Source organism: Hyperolius riggenbachi, chromosome 10, assembly GCF_040937935.1.
Source record: "Hyperolius riggenbachi isolate aHypRig1 chromosome 10, aHypRig1.pri, whole genome shotgun sequence".
Lineage (NCBI taxonomy): Eukaryota > Metazoa > Chordata > Amphibia > Anura > Hyperoliidae > Hyperolius > Hyperolius riggenbachi.
The window spans coordinates 65,503,379-65,520,789 of record NC_090655.1 but is presented as its reverse complement, the minus strand read 5'-3'; the positions used below and the strand labels follow the sequence as shown (position 1 = coordinate 65,520,789).

The 17,411-nt window shown below is 43.8% G+C and overlaps 1 protein-coding gene across 1 annotated transcript in view; it reads right to left on the bottom strand.

Moving 5' to 3' along the window:
- Positions 1-8,847: 8,847 nt before the first annotated feature.
- NHLRC2 (NHL repeat containing 2) overlaps positions 8,848-17,411 on the bottom strand; it is a 53,452-nt gene continuing 44,888 nt past the window's right edge. Inside the window, exons 10-11 of the mRNA XM_068258802.1 lie at positions 13,112-13,328; positions 8,848-9,320 (exon numbers count right to left, since the gene is read on the bottom strand). Coding sequence (XP_068114903.1) covers positions 9,064-9,320; positions 13,112-13,328 — 474 coding nt within the window. The 3' untranslated portion in view covers positions 8,848-9,063. The remainder of the gene's footprint in view (positions 9,321-13,111; positions 13,329-17,411) is intronic.

Sequence of the window (17,411 nt, the reverse complement as noted above, 5' to 3'; positions counted from 1 at the left end):
AGTGCACACGGCTTTTCTTGGTCTTCATTGTGCAGCATGGCTTTGTAGTGGGGTGAGTCGGGGCTGCTGCTCTGTAGGTGGGCCCAGAAGGACAACACTCTCTTCTGTATCTCAAGCAGTAATGACAATCTCCCATTACTCCCATCTGTCTCTCCATTAGCTTGCCTGTTATAGCTGGCTTATCACCTTATCTAAACAGATGAGTTTCTCCACACCCATTCCGCCTGCTCTAATCTTTATGAATTAACCTTCAGTGACGTGTTGTGATAATCTCTGCACAAGGCGGTAATTTCCCACACTAAAGAGGAATGTCAGATTTACATGCGGAAACAGCGTTTATGAATGCCCACTTTGCTAAATAGTCGGGAAAGTCAGCTGTTTTGAGCGGAAAACTTGCGGTAAAGTTTTATGAATAGAGCCCAATGTGTGTAAAAGGTCAAAGTTAACAGACTTAACTTTAAGAAAGTTCCACATTTTCCTAATGATGAAATCTCATGTCCAAAACTCATGCATCAAAACAAAAAGCTGTGCTAGACATAGACATATGAAAAATGGTGATGCTTTCTAACATCAGCTTTTATCATTAAATATCCTCCAACACATCACAATGTACATTATTCTGTTGAATTCCTAATCACATTTTTGTCCGAAAGTTAATTTTCTTTTATTTCAGATTATTTTCTAACACCTTGTTTTGAAAGCGCAACTTGTCACGTTAGAATGTGTGGGGCGACGGTATCCTCAAATCAAGCTCATCCAGTGGGACAAAGGTGTTAATAAACCCATTTAAACTAAAGGAAAGATTTAAGAATTCAATGGGAACTGTCAGTTAAGAATCTGCCTATATGATTGTAACTTTGATAATGGATAATTCATCCCAATCATTCAGTGTCCTGAACTCATGGGCTTGTCCTCTTTCCTGAGCAAATATTTAAACAATATTTCTTTAAATATTATCAAGGATTTACATATTTTGGTTAAACAGTTAAACAGGACAGAAACAGGACAGAAACCAAGCCCTTGCAGTAACCTCTGCCTCAGGTCGATCATAATTGAGACATTATAATCTGCAAAGAATACGTCTCATGGTCTACAATTCCCTGGTTAGAGGCATGAACAGTCAACCTCATATTCACTTGATCTGCTGAAAGGAAAAAGAAAATCACAAGAAAGAAAGATTCACAGCATTTCTAGAGTTTGTGTATAAAACATCAAGACTGATATTTGGGGTTTTTTTTCCAAAGGAAAGTTTACGCTTTTTCACTTCAAAATTTGCAGATTTAATTGCATGTGCCAAACTTTTCATAAATAAATACATTTTAAAAAACATGCAAAATCATTAGTAGTGACATAGCAAAGATTGTAGCAAAACAATTGTAAGGCTTATCTCAGTCACATGAGTCGGTTTTACAAACGTTTCCTAGACTGGAAAATGTATGTGATCACCAAACAGTATCTGTATGAGTAAAAAGTGGCTGCTATTCGTTAACAAATCCCTTTGTCAGGGTCATATAGTGAGTGTTGACAAATGGAAACTGAAGCGTGGTATGCTTAGAAGTAGACTTAGAACAATAAATCGTTAAGCCCCCCCAACGCTAGTCAAAGACCACCCTCCCCATAGGATATCGGGGAACATGGAAATATAGCATCACAAATTACATAAACCCCATATTGCCAATGTACACAGGTATGTATAGTTGTGTACCGTAAAGTGATCACTCACAAAACCCTCTGTAGTTCTTGGTGGAGCGCATAAACATTAAATATACGGGAGTATTCTTTATTTCTTGGGCTACGTGTTGTCACTATGGGGTGGCAGTGTAGGGTAGCAGCATGGCTAAGTGGATAGTTATCCACTCCACCATGCTGATTAAACGCAATCAAATTTTCCATCTCTGGCACTCGATAAAACAAACAATGGTACTTGGTTGTAAACAATCACTTTTAACAGTTTAATTTGGTTTTAACAGATTCAGCATACATGTAATTGAGTTAAAGTGCCACCAAATGGCAGACAAAATGTGTGTGGTCGGCATGATACTACAAAGGCAAATTCTACAAAGGCAATTCACAATTCATGTTACTACTAATACGGCAGTTCATACAGCACTCTGTTGTGACAGGTTTACATTAAAGAGCACCTGCCTATTGAGTGGTTACCTGAGCGGTAACCCATGTTTGTGAGTATTAACATCTCACTGTCTCAATTATTCAATCTGTCTTGACATACTACACCATATTGGGCTCTCGATTTCTCTTCAATTGTAGTAGCAAGAAGCTGCTTGGGCGTGCCAAAAAAAAGCGGAGCCCAAGTGCACCGTACTACTTACTACACAGGTGCGAGGTATCTTGCATCTGTGCAGTCTGGCTGTGCTTGTTCATGGATCTGTGCGTGGCCGTGAACTTCCAGGGGGTCCATAGATGGCTTGGAGGAGGATTTACTACACCTCTGAGGCATCCAAGGTAAGTATCTGATTATTTTCTCCTTTTATACTTACAGGTTTGCTTTAAGCTAAAAGACACAATGCCCTAGGCATGGCATTTCTGTAAAAATGGTTTTGCTTATAAAAAACTGAGAAAACAACTACCTCTAGAAGGCCCATACTCACGGGCGAGAAATGTGGCCTGTAGCCAGCACACGTGAGCGTGTGGGCGACAGGCCGGCGACAGCTTCTCGCCAGGTCCCTCCGCGTACACACGCGGAAGAGGGACCAGCGGCAAGGCGGAAGCTGTCGCTGACGTTCCTCCTCCCCCCGCCGGAAGCTCCATGTACCTACATGGAGGTTGCTGTCGCTAGTCCGCGTACTCACGCGGACTAGCGACAGTTGCGGCGGGGGGGCGGCGGCGACTGTCGCCATGCGATTGAAAGTTTCAATCGCCTGGCGACATGAGCGACGGGCGACAGTTCGGGGTGCGCGCGCGTGCGGCGGCCCATACTCACGGGCGACCTGTCGCCGCAACACGCGCGCGCCGCGTGTTGCGGCGACAAATGTCACTCGTGAGTATGGGCCTTAATGTTGTGATTTGGCCTAGGCCACATTAAGGCTCTCCTTGAGGAACCTTAGGATCAGTGTAGGCACTAAAACTAGTAGGAACGCCTCCTAAGGAGGTATAACCATGATACAAGACAGGGAAGGAGGCCCCCAATAACTATTTCTATATAGTGATAACTCAGAATCAAAAGTTAAGAGATCATTTTTGCGCCTCCTGATGAAAAACACCAAAATTAGTGCTAAGCACTTGTGCTCGAATAACTATTCCTTTCCAATAAATTTGGGTGCCTCCTATCCTTTCCTGTGTGATTGCTGACCGCATATTAAGGCACTTTCATAGCACATTATTAAGTGCTGTCCTCTATATTCTATGAAAACCGATCCACGTAGTAGTCTCTCATTCCATTTGATAAATCTTAATGTCTGGATTATTACTCTTAATAGATTTGTGTGATCAATCTAGTCTGTAAACTCTCCTAAATTCTAACATCACTGCAACATTTATAACCTAATGAAGATCTGAAGTGAGAGGAATAGGAAGGGCACTACTGCAGAGTTCCTTTTACACTAAAGTGGGTAGGATTCCACTAGCAAAAAGGTTTACTGGAGAGTTAGGCTGCGTCTAAATCATATTGAGATCACTGCTGCTAACTATTTTCAGCAGACAAAACATGAAGCAGTTCCTTCAGTGGCGTAGCTAGAGATCATGGGGCCCCATAGCAAAACTTTCCCGGGGCCCTCAGATGGAGGCAGTCTTAAAGAGGAACTCCAGTGAAAATAATGTAAGAAAAAAGTGCTTAATTTTTACAACAATTATGTATAAATGATTTAGTCAGTGTTTGATCATTGTAAAATCTTTCCTCTCCCTGATTTACATTATGACATTTATCACATGGTGACATTTTTACTGCTGGCAGGTGATGTCACTGGAAGGAGACACTTACTTTTTTGGCAGTTGTAAACAACTGTTATTTCCCACAATGCAACAAGGCTCCCACAGTGTGATGTCAGTACCTCAGAGTGCTGTGAGGCGCTGACATTTGTGGGAGGGGTTTCACCACAAAATCAGCCATACAGAGCCCCTTGATGATCTGCTTGAGAAAAGTAATACATTTCTCATGGGAAAGGGGGTATCAAGTACTGATTGGAATAGTTCAATTCTTGGTTACAGTTTCTCTTTAAGCAATGCCACCTGCTCCTACCCTATGGATACGAGTTAATTGGGCAATTTACATTGTTATGCCATCTTCACTGCATATCGTCCATGGACACTGAGACAAACTCTCAGTGGAGGAGGAACACAAGAAAGTTAATAGTGAACACATTCAGGGCCCTTTTCCACCAGCACGTTTGCGCTGGCTGAATCGCAAAACCGCAAACCGCTAGCGATTTTACAATCGCTACGGTTTGCTTTTTAACATAGGAATCGCGGTAGTTCATTTCCACTACCGCGATTCGCTTTTGTCGGGAACGCGAACGCGCGGCGGAGCGATAATTGCCGCGATTTTGCTATGCAGTGCATAGCATAGCAAAATCGCGGCCGCAAACGTCGGGGGAATCGCCGGTTTTGCGATTCAGCAATCGCTAGCGTTCAGCATGAACGCTAGCGATTGCAGGTGGAAAAGGGCCCTCAGTACCCCCTGGGCCCCCTCTGCTCCCGGGCCCATTAGCAGCTGCTATAGCTATTGTTACGCCCTTGAGTTCCTTAATGTTGTGTAGCACCTACAAGCAAGCGCTGACATGTGGGATTACAAGTGTTGCCACTCACGAAATTGCAGCCAGAAGGTGCTCAGTAGCTGGCAGATCTGAGGCTGAACTGGGTGCTGAATGAGGTGTTGGATGAGGAAAACTCTTGAATGGATATTTAAAAAAGGAAAGCAATGGCAGCCTCTATATTTCTCTCAGTTCAGGAATCCTTTACAGTGCGACGTGTTACAGCAAATGTGATCTCAGCAGGAACTATATAAGCATTGTGAGCCCTGACAGGCTTGCTTCTTATACAGTGTCACAGCTGACGGGACAGCTTCCAAGGATTTGTGCTCATTTCTGTGCAGCCCCAAAGCACATTTTACATTTCATTCCATTACCAAAAGCCCTAGCAGGAAGGGGCGGAGCCCAATGTCAGCCAAGTCGAGGGCCTTGGTTCAATAAACTTTTCTCCTGCATTTTCTCACAGGTGAGGTTTTTCCACATCCTACCTAATAAAGTACAAGTGTCCCTGCGTCTGTCCCTGTGCCAGTGCTTTTGCTCTACTGCGCATGTAAAGCACTGACAGCCGTTGGGACAGGACACAGGGACAGGGCAAGACGGCGGGCGCGTGCGGGCACAGCGGGGGCGCACGTATGCGTGCTGTGATGCTGCGGCGAGGACTGACCTAGAACCTGTTTTTAAACGGGCTTAGGTCGCCAAGTCAATAATAAAATGCCTATTCAAACTCCAGGAGAAATGTTTTCAAGCTGTGTCAACCTAAGGTGCACCTATATTACTTAATAAGAAAGATGAAGACTGGCACCATCCAGTAGTAAAGCTTTACTACTGGATGGTGCCGGTCTTCATCTTTCTTTTTGTTCCATTGGGTCCTGAGTGCTGCCGGACCTAAAGACCTGGCACATCGTTCTTGCATCTTGGGGAGTGCTGTCCACTACAAAGTTCCTATATTACTCAATGGTCTGGCAGAATAGACCTTTAGATAGATCCCTCTCTGACTGAATCTGATCAGAGAAAGATCTGTTGCTGCCAGCATACTGCAGATTCCCAATAGCGTGAAATCTACTGGAAATCTGTGCAGCCACCTCTATCTGCTGCCCCTACCTCCCCTATTTCCCATGTAATATATACACTCCCTTCCTCTGGCCTGTGGTGAGTGTTGAAGTGGCGCTTAGCTAACCTATCCTCCGGTGAGACTCCCCAGTGTCTTCTCTCCATCGCCACCGGGTGTCTGTACCCTGTGACCTGACGTTACCTCTCATATGCCATCTGGTCACTTGGTACAGCCGCCCGGTGGTGATGGAGAGAAGACACGGGACACTGGAGGGGGTGCCACAGCAGACAGGTGAGCTAAGCACCCTTTCCACATTCACCTTGGGTTGGGGGTATACATTACACATGGGGTAAACCAGTATGCCAGGGATATTGAGTAAAAAAAAAAAAATAAAAAAAAAAAATCAACCAATGTATGGGCACCTTTATATTCAAGGTTACTTTTTTTTTTTTTTACCTCTTTTGCAGTATTTTTGTTGAAAAGACAAGTTGAAAAAACATCTGTGAAAAAACGCAAGAGAATAGTTTACACAAAGTAGAGACACAGGTCCTGATTTTCGTAGAGACTGTGGAAGGCATACAGGCAGCCAGAACAACTGTCTTTAGATAAAGAATGAGGCTACAGAATTGTTTTTGGGACATGAAAACTTATTGCTGCTAAATAAAAAGTTGTGCAAAGGGAAAGAAAATATAACTTGGTCAACAGAGCAAATATTTAGGGGTGCTAAAAAGCCATTCTCATATTCACAGAGGGACTCAGATGCAGGGAGGCACTTTCTGACTTCATGCAAAGGTCATACATCTACGACAAGAATCAAGAAACTCACATACTCCAAAACAACAATGCAAACTCACAAGTCATTTTTATTTGGGATGAGCAAGAATGATTAAGCAAAAATATCTCCGTTTGTGCGAGGGGTTCGGGCTGTGTATGCAAGAGCCAACTCACCTTGGCCTTCGCCTGCCCTCTGATGTATTCTTCTTACACTTCCTTCTTCACAGATGAAGTTCCAGTTTGGAAGGAGGAAGTGTAAGAAGCTGGAGAGCAGCATGGAACACATCGGAAAGTAGGCGGCAGCCAAGGTGAGTTTACGGTAATCCCTGCGTACACACACACACACACTTCGCTTTTTGTGAAATCGTTCTAGCTCATCCCTCTCAATAATGACTTGCAAGTTTTTGTTATATTGGAGTATGTGAGTTTCTTGATGTATGACCTTTTTGCAAGGAGGCACTTTCTGACTGCATGCAGAGTTCCTCAGTGAATGTTAGAATGGCTTTTTAAGCAACCCTAAATCTTTAGTCTATTGAAAGTTATATTTTTTCCCGTTACATAGTTACATAGTTACTTTGGTTGAAAAAAGACATACGTCCATCGAGTTCAACCAGTACAAAGTACAACTCCAGCCTGCTCCCTCACATATCCCTGTTGATCATAAAATCCCTGGATTAACATCATTGGCATTACCTAGTAATTGTAGCCATGGATGTCATTCAACGCAAGGAAAGCATCTAAGCCCCCTTTAAATGCAGGTATAGAGTTTGCCATAACGACTTCCTGTGGCAATGCATTCCACATCTTAATCACTCTTACTGTAAAGAACCCTTTCCTAAATAAATGGCTAAAACGTTTTTCCTCCATGCGCAGATCATGTCCTCTAGTCCTTTGAGAAGGCCTAGGGACAAAAAGCTCATCCGCCAAGCTATTATATTGCCCTCTGATGTATTTATACATGTTAATTAGATCTCCTCTAAGGCGTCTTTTCTCTAGACTAAATAAACCCAGTTTATCTAACCTTTCTTGGTAAGTGAGACCTTCCATCCCACGTATCAATTTTGTTGCTCGTCTCTGCACCTGCTCTAAAACTGCAATATCTTTTTTGTAATGTGGTGCCCAGAACTGAATTCCATATTCCAGATGTGGCCTTACTAGAGAGTTAAACAGGGGCAATATTATGCTAGCATCTCGAGTTTTTATTTCCCTTTTAATGCATCCCAAAATTTTGTTAGCTTTAGCTGCAGCGGCTTGGCATTGAGTACGATTATTTAACTTGTATATATATATAACTTGTATATATATATATTTTTATTTATTTTTTTGTATAATCGTTGTATAATCTTTATTATACTTTTGCATACATATAAATTTCTAAGCACATTTTGACATGGATTTGCTTTATAATCCGAGATAAAGAAGGTGCGCATTTAAGAGAACATTATTCTAAATTAGTTATAGTGCATAACAAAATTTTTTGTAATACGTACTTTGTTTCTGCAAAACAAAAATGGAGGCTGCCTGCTCCACTCAAAGCTCCTCATGACAGCTCCCTGCTCACAGCCAGTCAGCCTGTATAACACTTCCTCTCTAGTCACATGGGCATAAAGGGAAGGGGAAGAGTGAATACTTTATTATTTTAAGCCACACCTCCCTTCCTTACGGCTGAAACCCTCTAGGAGCACTTTTCTGAACACTTTGTGATTTGAAAAGCTCTCACTACTATAATGCTATGGGTGTGATCCCACTTGAGTGATGTGATTTTATAAAAATTCCCCATAGAAATGCATTAGCAAGAGCCTTTTCAAATCACTAGCGCTTAGTGGGTTTGAGCCCTAAGAGAGGGAATGAACAGCCAGCTGGAGATTACTAAGGCCGCGTTCACATTACAAACGCGGACGGGCACGCACACAGCACGCAACGCGTACGAACGCACGCCATCCGCGTTTGTATGCGTTGCGTGGCTGATCCCATCACTGAAAAGTGAATGGGACAGCCACGCGTTTTGGCAAAAAATGCGTGCAGCATGCGTTCCCGGACCGCATGCAGTGCTAACATCAGGCAGTGCACTCTATGCACTGTCTGATGTTGTGCGTGTCGGCCACCTGCACGCGTTTCCAAAACGCGGCTGGAAACGCGTGCAGTGTGAACGGGGCCTAATGAGGAGACTAGGCCCTACGAATTGGTGCAGTGGGTAACTTTTTTTTTGTTGCAAAAAGGCTATATATATATATATATATATATATATATATATATATATATATATATATATATATATATATATATATATATATACATATATATATATTTTTATTTATTTTTTTTATTTAAAAACAGTTCTATTAAATGCACATGAACAGCATGAAGCAAAATGCAGTGAACCCAGTCAGGTTTTCTTTAAAGCTGCAGTAGTGTAAACAAGACTACTTTGGTCTTTTTACCTCTCACTCCAACCTGATAAATATGCTGCGTTTCACACAAGCAAATACACTCATATCAGGCCGACTTTGGTGCACAGCATATTATGTCCCTGGCTTAAAAGCTGTAGGAGAGCTCCAGAGGGGGCGGGCAGCCCGTGTCATCGACGCCCACTTGCAGCGGGTGGGAAAAGGAGACAGACTTCATAGTGCACACATTGCTGTCCTCAGTGCAGAAATACACACAGACACCCACGTGCAGCGCTGTGTCAGGGCTGCTGATGCCCCGCGGGACTGTCAGCTCGATCTGACTCGGCTTAGACAGACTCAGAATCTCCCCATAAGTTTTCTGCCCATCAAGTAACCAGTCATGGCCTGGGAAGAGAGAAGAGACTCATTACTCACTGGTTCTCATACTCCGATGTGATCACACGAATGAAAAATTCCTCAATTTCTTGAGTACGAGCAAAGGATAGAGCCTCATGATCAGTATGTTAACTCCTGTATGTACAATATACGTTGCTACACTGCGCTTAGTAGTACATAAACTGCAGCCTGCACCGATTCCAGCTTAAAGTGGATCAGAGATAAACTTTTACACATTCCATAATTGTGCCCCTTACGTATAGTTTGCAGGGTATTCCTCAAGCCAAATACTTTTTTTTTTTGTTTGAATGCCCTAATTCCCTATAAACTAAACAATCCTCGCCCACAGCTCCTCCAGCGCCTAGGCATTCTGAGTCCCATGTAGCAAGTGCTCATGGGAGCTCAGTCTGGGGAGAAGGAGGAGGTTTTATTAGAAGGAGGAGGCGTTACCAGCAAGAGATTTCAGAGGCACGGGGGCGGAGAGATTAGGAGAAGGGAGTGGAGTTTTCACAGGCCGAGGGGTGGAGATGCAGAGCAGCTTGCCTGTGTGTGTAATGAGGAGACAAGCAGAATATGGCTGCTCTCATTGCATCACAGGAATAAATAATCATATACTGTTAAAGCTGTTTGCAGTTAGATTTACTGTGTAAACCGGCTAAACTTTAGATAAGATATATAGACAAGTTACTTGCTATAGTTAGTTTTTCATCTCGGATCCACTTTAAATAACCTGCTAATCCCACTATTTCCACCCTTTGAACTCATTAGCCGATCTTTGCTGACATGCAGATAACATCTGAAAACACTGAGTACAAGCGGACATGATGCTCTGGATCAGTTTTTGCAATGTAAACATGGAGGCGATAACACCATTTTACAAGCAAGCAAAAAACAGTAACAAACATATTGCCGATTACAGCTTCAATTTTTAAAATGGGAAGCCCGATGTAAGGGAGATACCGAGGCTGCCATATTTATTTCATTTTAAACAATACCAGGTGCCTGGCTGCCCTGCTGATCTTTCTGGCTGCAGTAGTGTCTGAGTCACACGCCCGAAACAAGCATGCATCCAGTTAGACTTCAGTCAGAAACACCTGATCTGCTGCATGCTTGTTCAGGGTCTATGGCTAAAGGTATTAGAGGCAGATGATCAACAGGACAGCCAGGCAGTGCGTTTAATTAATAAAAACATAAACAAAGTTCCTTGTGCTCTCACAACAGAGTGATAAACACTTCCACTAGTCTTTTAGCCCTCTCCGGTATTACACAGCGCTGCTCCAAATGATAGGAATGTGCAAACAATCTAGGTGAGAAACGAGAGCTGAATAGTATATTACCAAAGGCAGAACTTCATTCGCATGAAAAGTTATACTCACAAGACAGAGGTTAAAATCGCATTTCAGATGATCTGATGAAGACGCAGCACGCCGAAACGCGTAATGACGCCACCAGCATGCCGAGCATAGGCCCCGCCCAGAGAGACGAGCTCCCAGGCCAACGGAGACCTCGCTGCCGGCCACAGCGTGTGTATCTGCCTCACTGGGCGTGTAGCGGTTGTGCCCCACCGCTGAAATGAGATTTTAACCTCTCTGACTTGTGAGTACAACTTTTAATGCGATTACAGTTCTGCCTTTGGTAATACACTATGCAGCGCTCCTTTCTCACCTAGTGGGTTTCATTAAAAAGGAATTAAATATGGCAGCCTCTGTATGAGCTTAACCTTAGGTTCTTTTAAGTAAAAGCACCCTAAAAGCAGCCTCACATTTATAGATTTTCTAGTACAATTCCCAGCAGATTCGATCATGGTTAGTGTATGGAAGGAATCAATCCCTCTCATCACATTCCGATCTTTTTGCCACATAGGGTGGCAATCTATTAGTGTGTGGCTATCTGAACGCTTTAAAGTGGGATTAAAACCCAGCAATAGAACTCAGCCTTTCCAAGTAGGTCAGCGAAAAAGGATGGTTGGATAGTGTACTGGTTAAGGGCTCCGCTTCTGACAAAGGAGACCGGGGTTCAAATCTCGGCTCTTCCTGTTCAGTAAGCCAGCACCTATTCAGTAAAGAGTCCTTGGGCAAGGCTCCCTAACACTGCTACTGCCTGTAGAGCACACCCTAGTGGCTGCAGCTCAATCGGTTTGAGTTCTAAATGAGAAAAGCGCAATATAAATGTTGGTAAAAGGGGAAAAAATGAACAACTTACTTCCTGGTTCTAATGGAGCCCTTTGCATTAAATAATTAAAAATGCATGTAAGCAGGAATTATTAGCATCTCGTTGGCCTTCTCTACATATGAGCGGCTCTTGATATGCTCAAGTAGTACAAAAAAGCCAACTTTCTTTTTTACACGGTAACATTTTGATTGCTGTACTATGGAATTAACTTTTGGTGCCCTCTGTGTAAATACTCATAATTAAGGAGCACAACCTAATAAGGTAGGCGGGTCCCTATTCGGAAAGCTGTTCTAATAATAGTTCAGAACAGAACTCTGACAACTAGAGTGGGGACAGGGTAGTGGTCTTCCGCTAGCCACCGCCTCTGCGCGATGCCCTCAGTGTTGAGTTCAAGCTCTCATTTACTTCCTCCTCCAGAATTGGTACACTCATCTCTAGGCCTCATAATGGGCCTGAATAGACAGAGCATCTCCAAAGATTTCCAAAACATTGCAGACCTTGCCTGGGTCATATTGGAACTCAGTGGGGGTTTCTAAACAATTGACTGCTGTTTCATGCAACCAGCTGCGATCGGAATTTTTAAATGCAGCCCGCCATAGGTTTATTTTGGGAAGGATTGGGCCAATCCTGTTGAAGACATCAAATGCAAGTACAATCACTAATTCACAAACCTCACTATGATACAATATGAAAGGGCAAATTCCAAACACCCAATAGCAGACAAATTCTAATTCCTCTACTCCAGTCCTCTCCACAAGGTTTCCTTGCAGATCCTTTAGTATATCAGGATCAATGTGGAGTGCCCCAGTATAAGCTAGTGGTCTGGCCCTCACAGCCAGTTACCCCATAACGACCAGCTAACGCCGATAGGCGCCGGCTGGTCGTTTGTGGATTTCCATGGAAACTGTCCATGTCAGTTCAAGGAGGGTGTCTCCGTGAACAGCCTGCGAGCCTCCGATCGCGGCTCGCAGGCTAAATGTAAACACACAGGGAAGAAATCCCCTGTGTTTACATCCACACGGCGCTGCTGCGTAAAGGAGATTGGCGATCCCCAGCCTCTGATTGGCCGGGGATTGCCGGCATCTGATAGGCTGAAGCCTAGCTGAAGTCTGATCGCCCTGCCTCAATCATGATCTGTGCTGTGGGCTGGAGAGCCCACGCAGCACAGATCTGGGAAAGCAGCCCCGGTCCTTAAGTGGTTAACCTCAAGTGGTTTCCCCACTTTGCATTATATTTGGCTCACTGTAGACCACGAGGGAAGCTATATTAGAGGTGAAACCGTCTAACACCAGGGAAGCCATATGGGGGAGATGGAGGAAATAACTAAACACTACAGAACTGTATAGGGGAGGGTGGGTACCTCTAGACACCAGGGAACTGTACAGGGGTTGGAGGGGGCATTAGACACCAGGGAACTGTATTGGGGTTGGAGGGGGTCCATTAGACACCAGGGAACTGTATAGAGGTTGGACGGGGGCCGTTAGACACCTGGGAATTTTATAGGGGAAGAAAGTGACCAGTAGAAATTGAGGTTGGGCCGCAACTAGGTCCCAGTGTAAAATTTCGGCCTACTTTGTATTGGAGTTTGACACCCCTGCCCTAGAAACAAAGAAATAGCAGTAACTCACCTTCTGTGAAGAGGAACCAGAAACTTGGAGCCCCCTCTGTCAGCTTGGCACCTGCAGGAAGCCGAAGATTCAGGGAATAGCGTAGGGTTTTATTGGGTGAGACAGCTAATGGTTCCAGCTTCACAACAGGCGTAGATTTAGGCAACTTTGGATTGTTAATTCTCCGGGGCAATGCGCTGTCCACCACATCCGCTCCTTCACTGGGCAATATAGGCAGCTGCAAGACAACAGCACACAGATGAGGCTTAAAGTGGACCTGAACTCAGTCAGAACTTCCTCTCTGCTCTAAAAGATGAGCAACAGCATAATCTATAAAGAAAAACATTTCTTTGTTACAGCTGATACAAATCCTGCAATAAATCTGCATTGTGTCTACTTCCTCCTTTCATGGAAGCAGACATAAGGGTTAACATCTTGTGTTTAACAATTAGCTGCTTTGCTGTGGCAGAGGAAAATCCTGAGCTGACACAGGGGAGGGATCTAGCTGGGTTGCAGGCCACTGCGCATGCGCTGTTCTGGGCCACACACCTCCTGGGTCCCACCAGGAGCTTTCTGTGCAAGTTCAGTCACAGTCTCAAAAACTACTACTACTACTACTACTACTACTACTACTACTACTACTACTACCAGCCCCTAGATGTTTGTTAGGTGCCACAGCGCAGTTCCGCTATGATCCAGACCTCTGCTCTTCCCTCTGTAAGATCAGGACCCATGGTTGGGACCTTTTGCGCACCTCTCGCAATCATGCTCCCGTCACTGAGAGCGCTCTGCACATTTCAACTGTCTCAGAACTGCGCAAGTGCAGAGCACTCCCCGCAACGGGAGCAATCATGAGAGGAATGAGCTTGTCCGCGCATGTGCAGATGATCTCGACCCAGCCATGGGTCACAATCATACGGTGTGGAGAGCGGAGGTCTGGCTCAGAGCGGAACTGCGCCATGTGACCTAACAGACGTCTAGGGGCTGAAAGAAGCCTCAGGTGAGTGAAACTTATTTTTTGTTTGCCTGTGTCCTTTAAAGAGAAACCATAACCAAGAATTGAACTTCAGCACTTTTTTTACTACATTATTATCACTGGAGTTCTTCTTTAAGTACTCTCCTGGCTACAGGAGCATGATTGGGCTCATGCAAGTGACGAGTCATGGACTTTACCAGGGTGAAAGCAGCACAAGTGAGGGGACCAGAAAGACATTGAGGGAGTGGACAGACTACAAGGGACTGGTAAAAGACCCAGGTAAAGGTGCCCATACACTCGTCAGATTGGCAGCAGATAGATAAGAAATGCATCTGATGATCTATCTGATGCGTTTTTAGAACATTTTTTACCAGGATAGAATTCCAATAGATTTCAGTTTGAAATCTATTGAAATTCGATCTGATGGCATTTTTTTGCCATCAGATTTCCATTAAGGCTAATGCAAACTGATAAGCAATCTCATCAGATCGACCTAAATTTTCCACCCTGCCAGTTCGATGGAAATCCATCGAAATCGATCGAAATTGGCCATCGATTGGTCAATTGGCCAACCGATTTGCAAACGATCAATCGATCGGTCGGCCAGAAAATCGGCTGAGTGTATGGGCCCCTTAAGTTAAAAGCCTTTTCTCTCATTCATATCAGGCCCACTTTAAGCATATATCTTATCTTTTTATTAAGGTTTTTAATCCCTGTGTTGTAGTAGCTTCACCTATGTGTAGGAGGAATTTGGGGGAGGGTAGCTACATGTTAATGATGCTGAAAAAACAGTCACTGGAATTCCGCAGTGATAAGAAAAGCGGTGCAGGGAGAGAAGAGGGTAACGTGAAAGATACAAATTAAATTACACTGAAAGAACATCTCCCATATTTCAGCCAAAGTTTGAAGACCAGGCATCTCCAATAGCGATAAACTATATTTAGTGAAGTTAATCTGCAAAGTTCCAATGAGGTGACAGCTTGGAAGTCCTTTAAGTTGTTCAGGGTGGTGGAAAATAATAATATAAAGTTTTGCAGGCACGAAGATTTGCTGAGAACAAAGGAGAGTGAGCATCTACTGACAGCACAATGAATCCTGACATAAATTCATGACTGGCTGAGTTCATAACTCTGTATTTGCATACTGTTGTGAGCCAGGTAGCTGATGTATAGATACATATGGTACAATGCAATGCGTGGGAGGCTGGTCTAATTGTAGTGAGGGGAAGAGAGGAGGTGGTGGGGGGTCTTTTGTCTCATGACTGATAGATCTCATTAAACTGGCAGGTCCTGCAATAAAAGTAACCCCTAGATTCTCCCCTGCCTGTCACATTGATGTACAGACGCCTACTTTATACATGAAACAATGCTGCCTGTTTTTTGTTAAAAGTTTGCAGCGTTACAGGAAAAAATAGCCAGACTGGAGCAATAGAAACTTGTGGGGTGAGATAATTCAGTTATCAGACGGGAAAAGGCAACCGAGGATGTCTGAGTGCTGATGCAGGAGACACAAACACTTCCTATGGAAGCTGCACACGTTTAAAGCAAACCTGAAGCGAAAATAAACTTAAGAGATAATGAATTGTATTGTGTAGTACAGCTAAGAAAAGTCTCATATTGGTTTTCAGTACAGGAAGGGAGTTAAAGAACCAGAGAGGAAGCACCCTCATGTATTTTACCATATATATCAGTGGGAAAATTATAGAAAACACCTACCCTGCTCTCTGTTTCATTCTTCACTGCTCAGCCTGCTTGTTATCAGCCCTTCTCTAATGTTCCCACTGATATATATGGTAAAATGCATGAGGGTGCTTCCTCTCTGGTTCTTTTTTTTAAAAAAAAATGTCCGTTATCTATGCAAAATAGCTTCTCTGAGCTATTTGGGTAAAATACAGTCCAGTTTTCTGAAGCACTTAAACAGCCAAGAAACAGTGGCCCATATGCAATTAACCTTTTCCACTAAGTTTTCTTCTAGGAGGTAACTTTTCATCTGTTCCTTTAAATAACTTTTCAGTACTTTGCAGCTGAGAAAGTACCAAACCACCATTGAAAAAGTACTATCAAAACTATTTTGAGTATTTTCTTGCTTGCTGGTGGTTTAAAATGAATTATTTGACCAGGTGGGAAAATATCACCCAGGAGAAAACGCAGAAAAAGTGAATTGCATATATGGGCCAGAGAGAGAAAGCTTGAGATAAGTTTTTACTGCAGGAAAGGTCAAAGGGCCATGATTGCTGCTTTGTTTAATAGCTTAAAAGACAGAGTAATATTAAAACAGTAACTGTGATGAAATGGTTTAAAATAAAGCTCTATACCGGTAACTGAAAATACAAATATGAGGTTTCTTTTCTGCTAATGTTCAATTCACTTTCCGTATTACACATACAATTCATTATATCATACGTTTCTTTTTTTCGCTTCAGGATTGCTTTCAGGAATGTCCAGTTTACAAGCGTTTCTTATCTGTATGCGGAAATGTGACTAACAACATTCACCTGAACTCACTCTGTTGGGCTGGCCCGATTTGATTAAAAAACTTTGCATTCACATCAACAGAGGTCACTACTCTGCAGAGTTGAATAAAAACCATGTGCACAGGTTAGATTTTCTTTGCCTAGGTTGAACAGGTGTCTCCTCGGCGGCAGCCCCATGATCGCCTAACGCCGATGGTAACGTCCTGGGGCGAGGATTTGCAGGAGATCGCGCGCGCATCTCTGCTTGGATGACGGAGCTCCACCATCAGTCTCCCAGCGGCAATCCCTGCTAGGAGACTGTTAGACAGCGAAACTGCTGTCTATTTAGTCTGTACATCGCTGCGATCTACGGCAGCGCTGTACTGGGGACAGCCATGTGACACAGCTGTCCCCCTGGGACGCAGGTGAGCATTCAGCTATCATTGGCTGAAGCCTATGACAGCCGATCGCTGTCATAGGCTGGCAGGGGGAGGGAGGAGTATAAAAATAATAAAAAAAATATGAACATTTATTGAAAAAAAAAATATTTACAATAAAATAAAATATTTACAATAAAATAAACATCCTCCTTCCCCCCAGAAAATAGCCAGATGTTCCCCCAACATTATAGTTAGATGTGCCCCCAGTGTAGTAGCCCGATGTGCCCCCCTATACCCCACTAAATTATGTAGCTGCCGCGGCCAGAGGCGCTACAGCCCAAACGGAGGTGGTGGGTGTGTGCCTGTCCTCATTGCCTCAGTTACGCTGGAGGAGGGGGGGTTTTGGAGGGAGACACTTTGCCTATATGGAAGAGTCGGCCATGGAGGGGGAAGAAGGCCAGATGGTAGAGAGTATGGGGGGGTGAACAGGAGAACAATGCCCTCAGCTAAAAC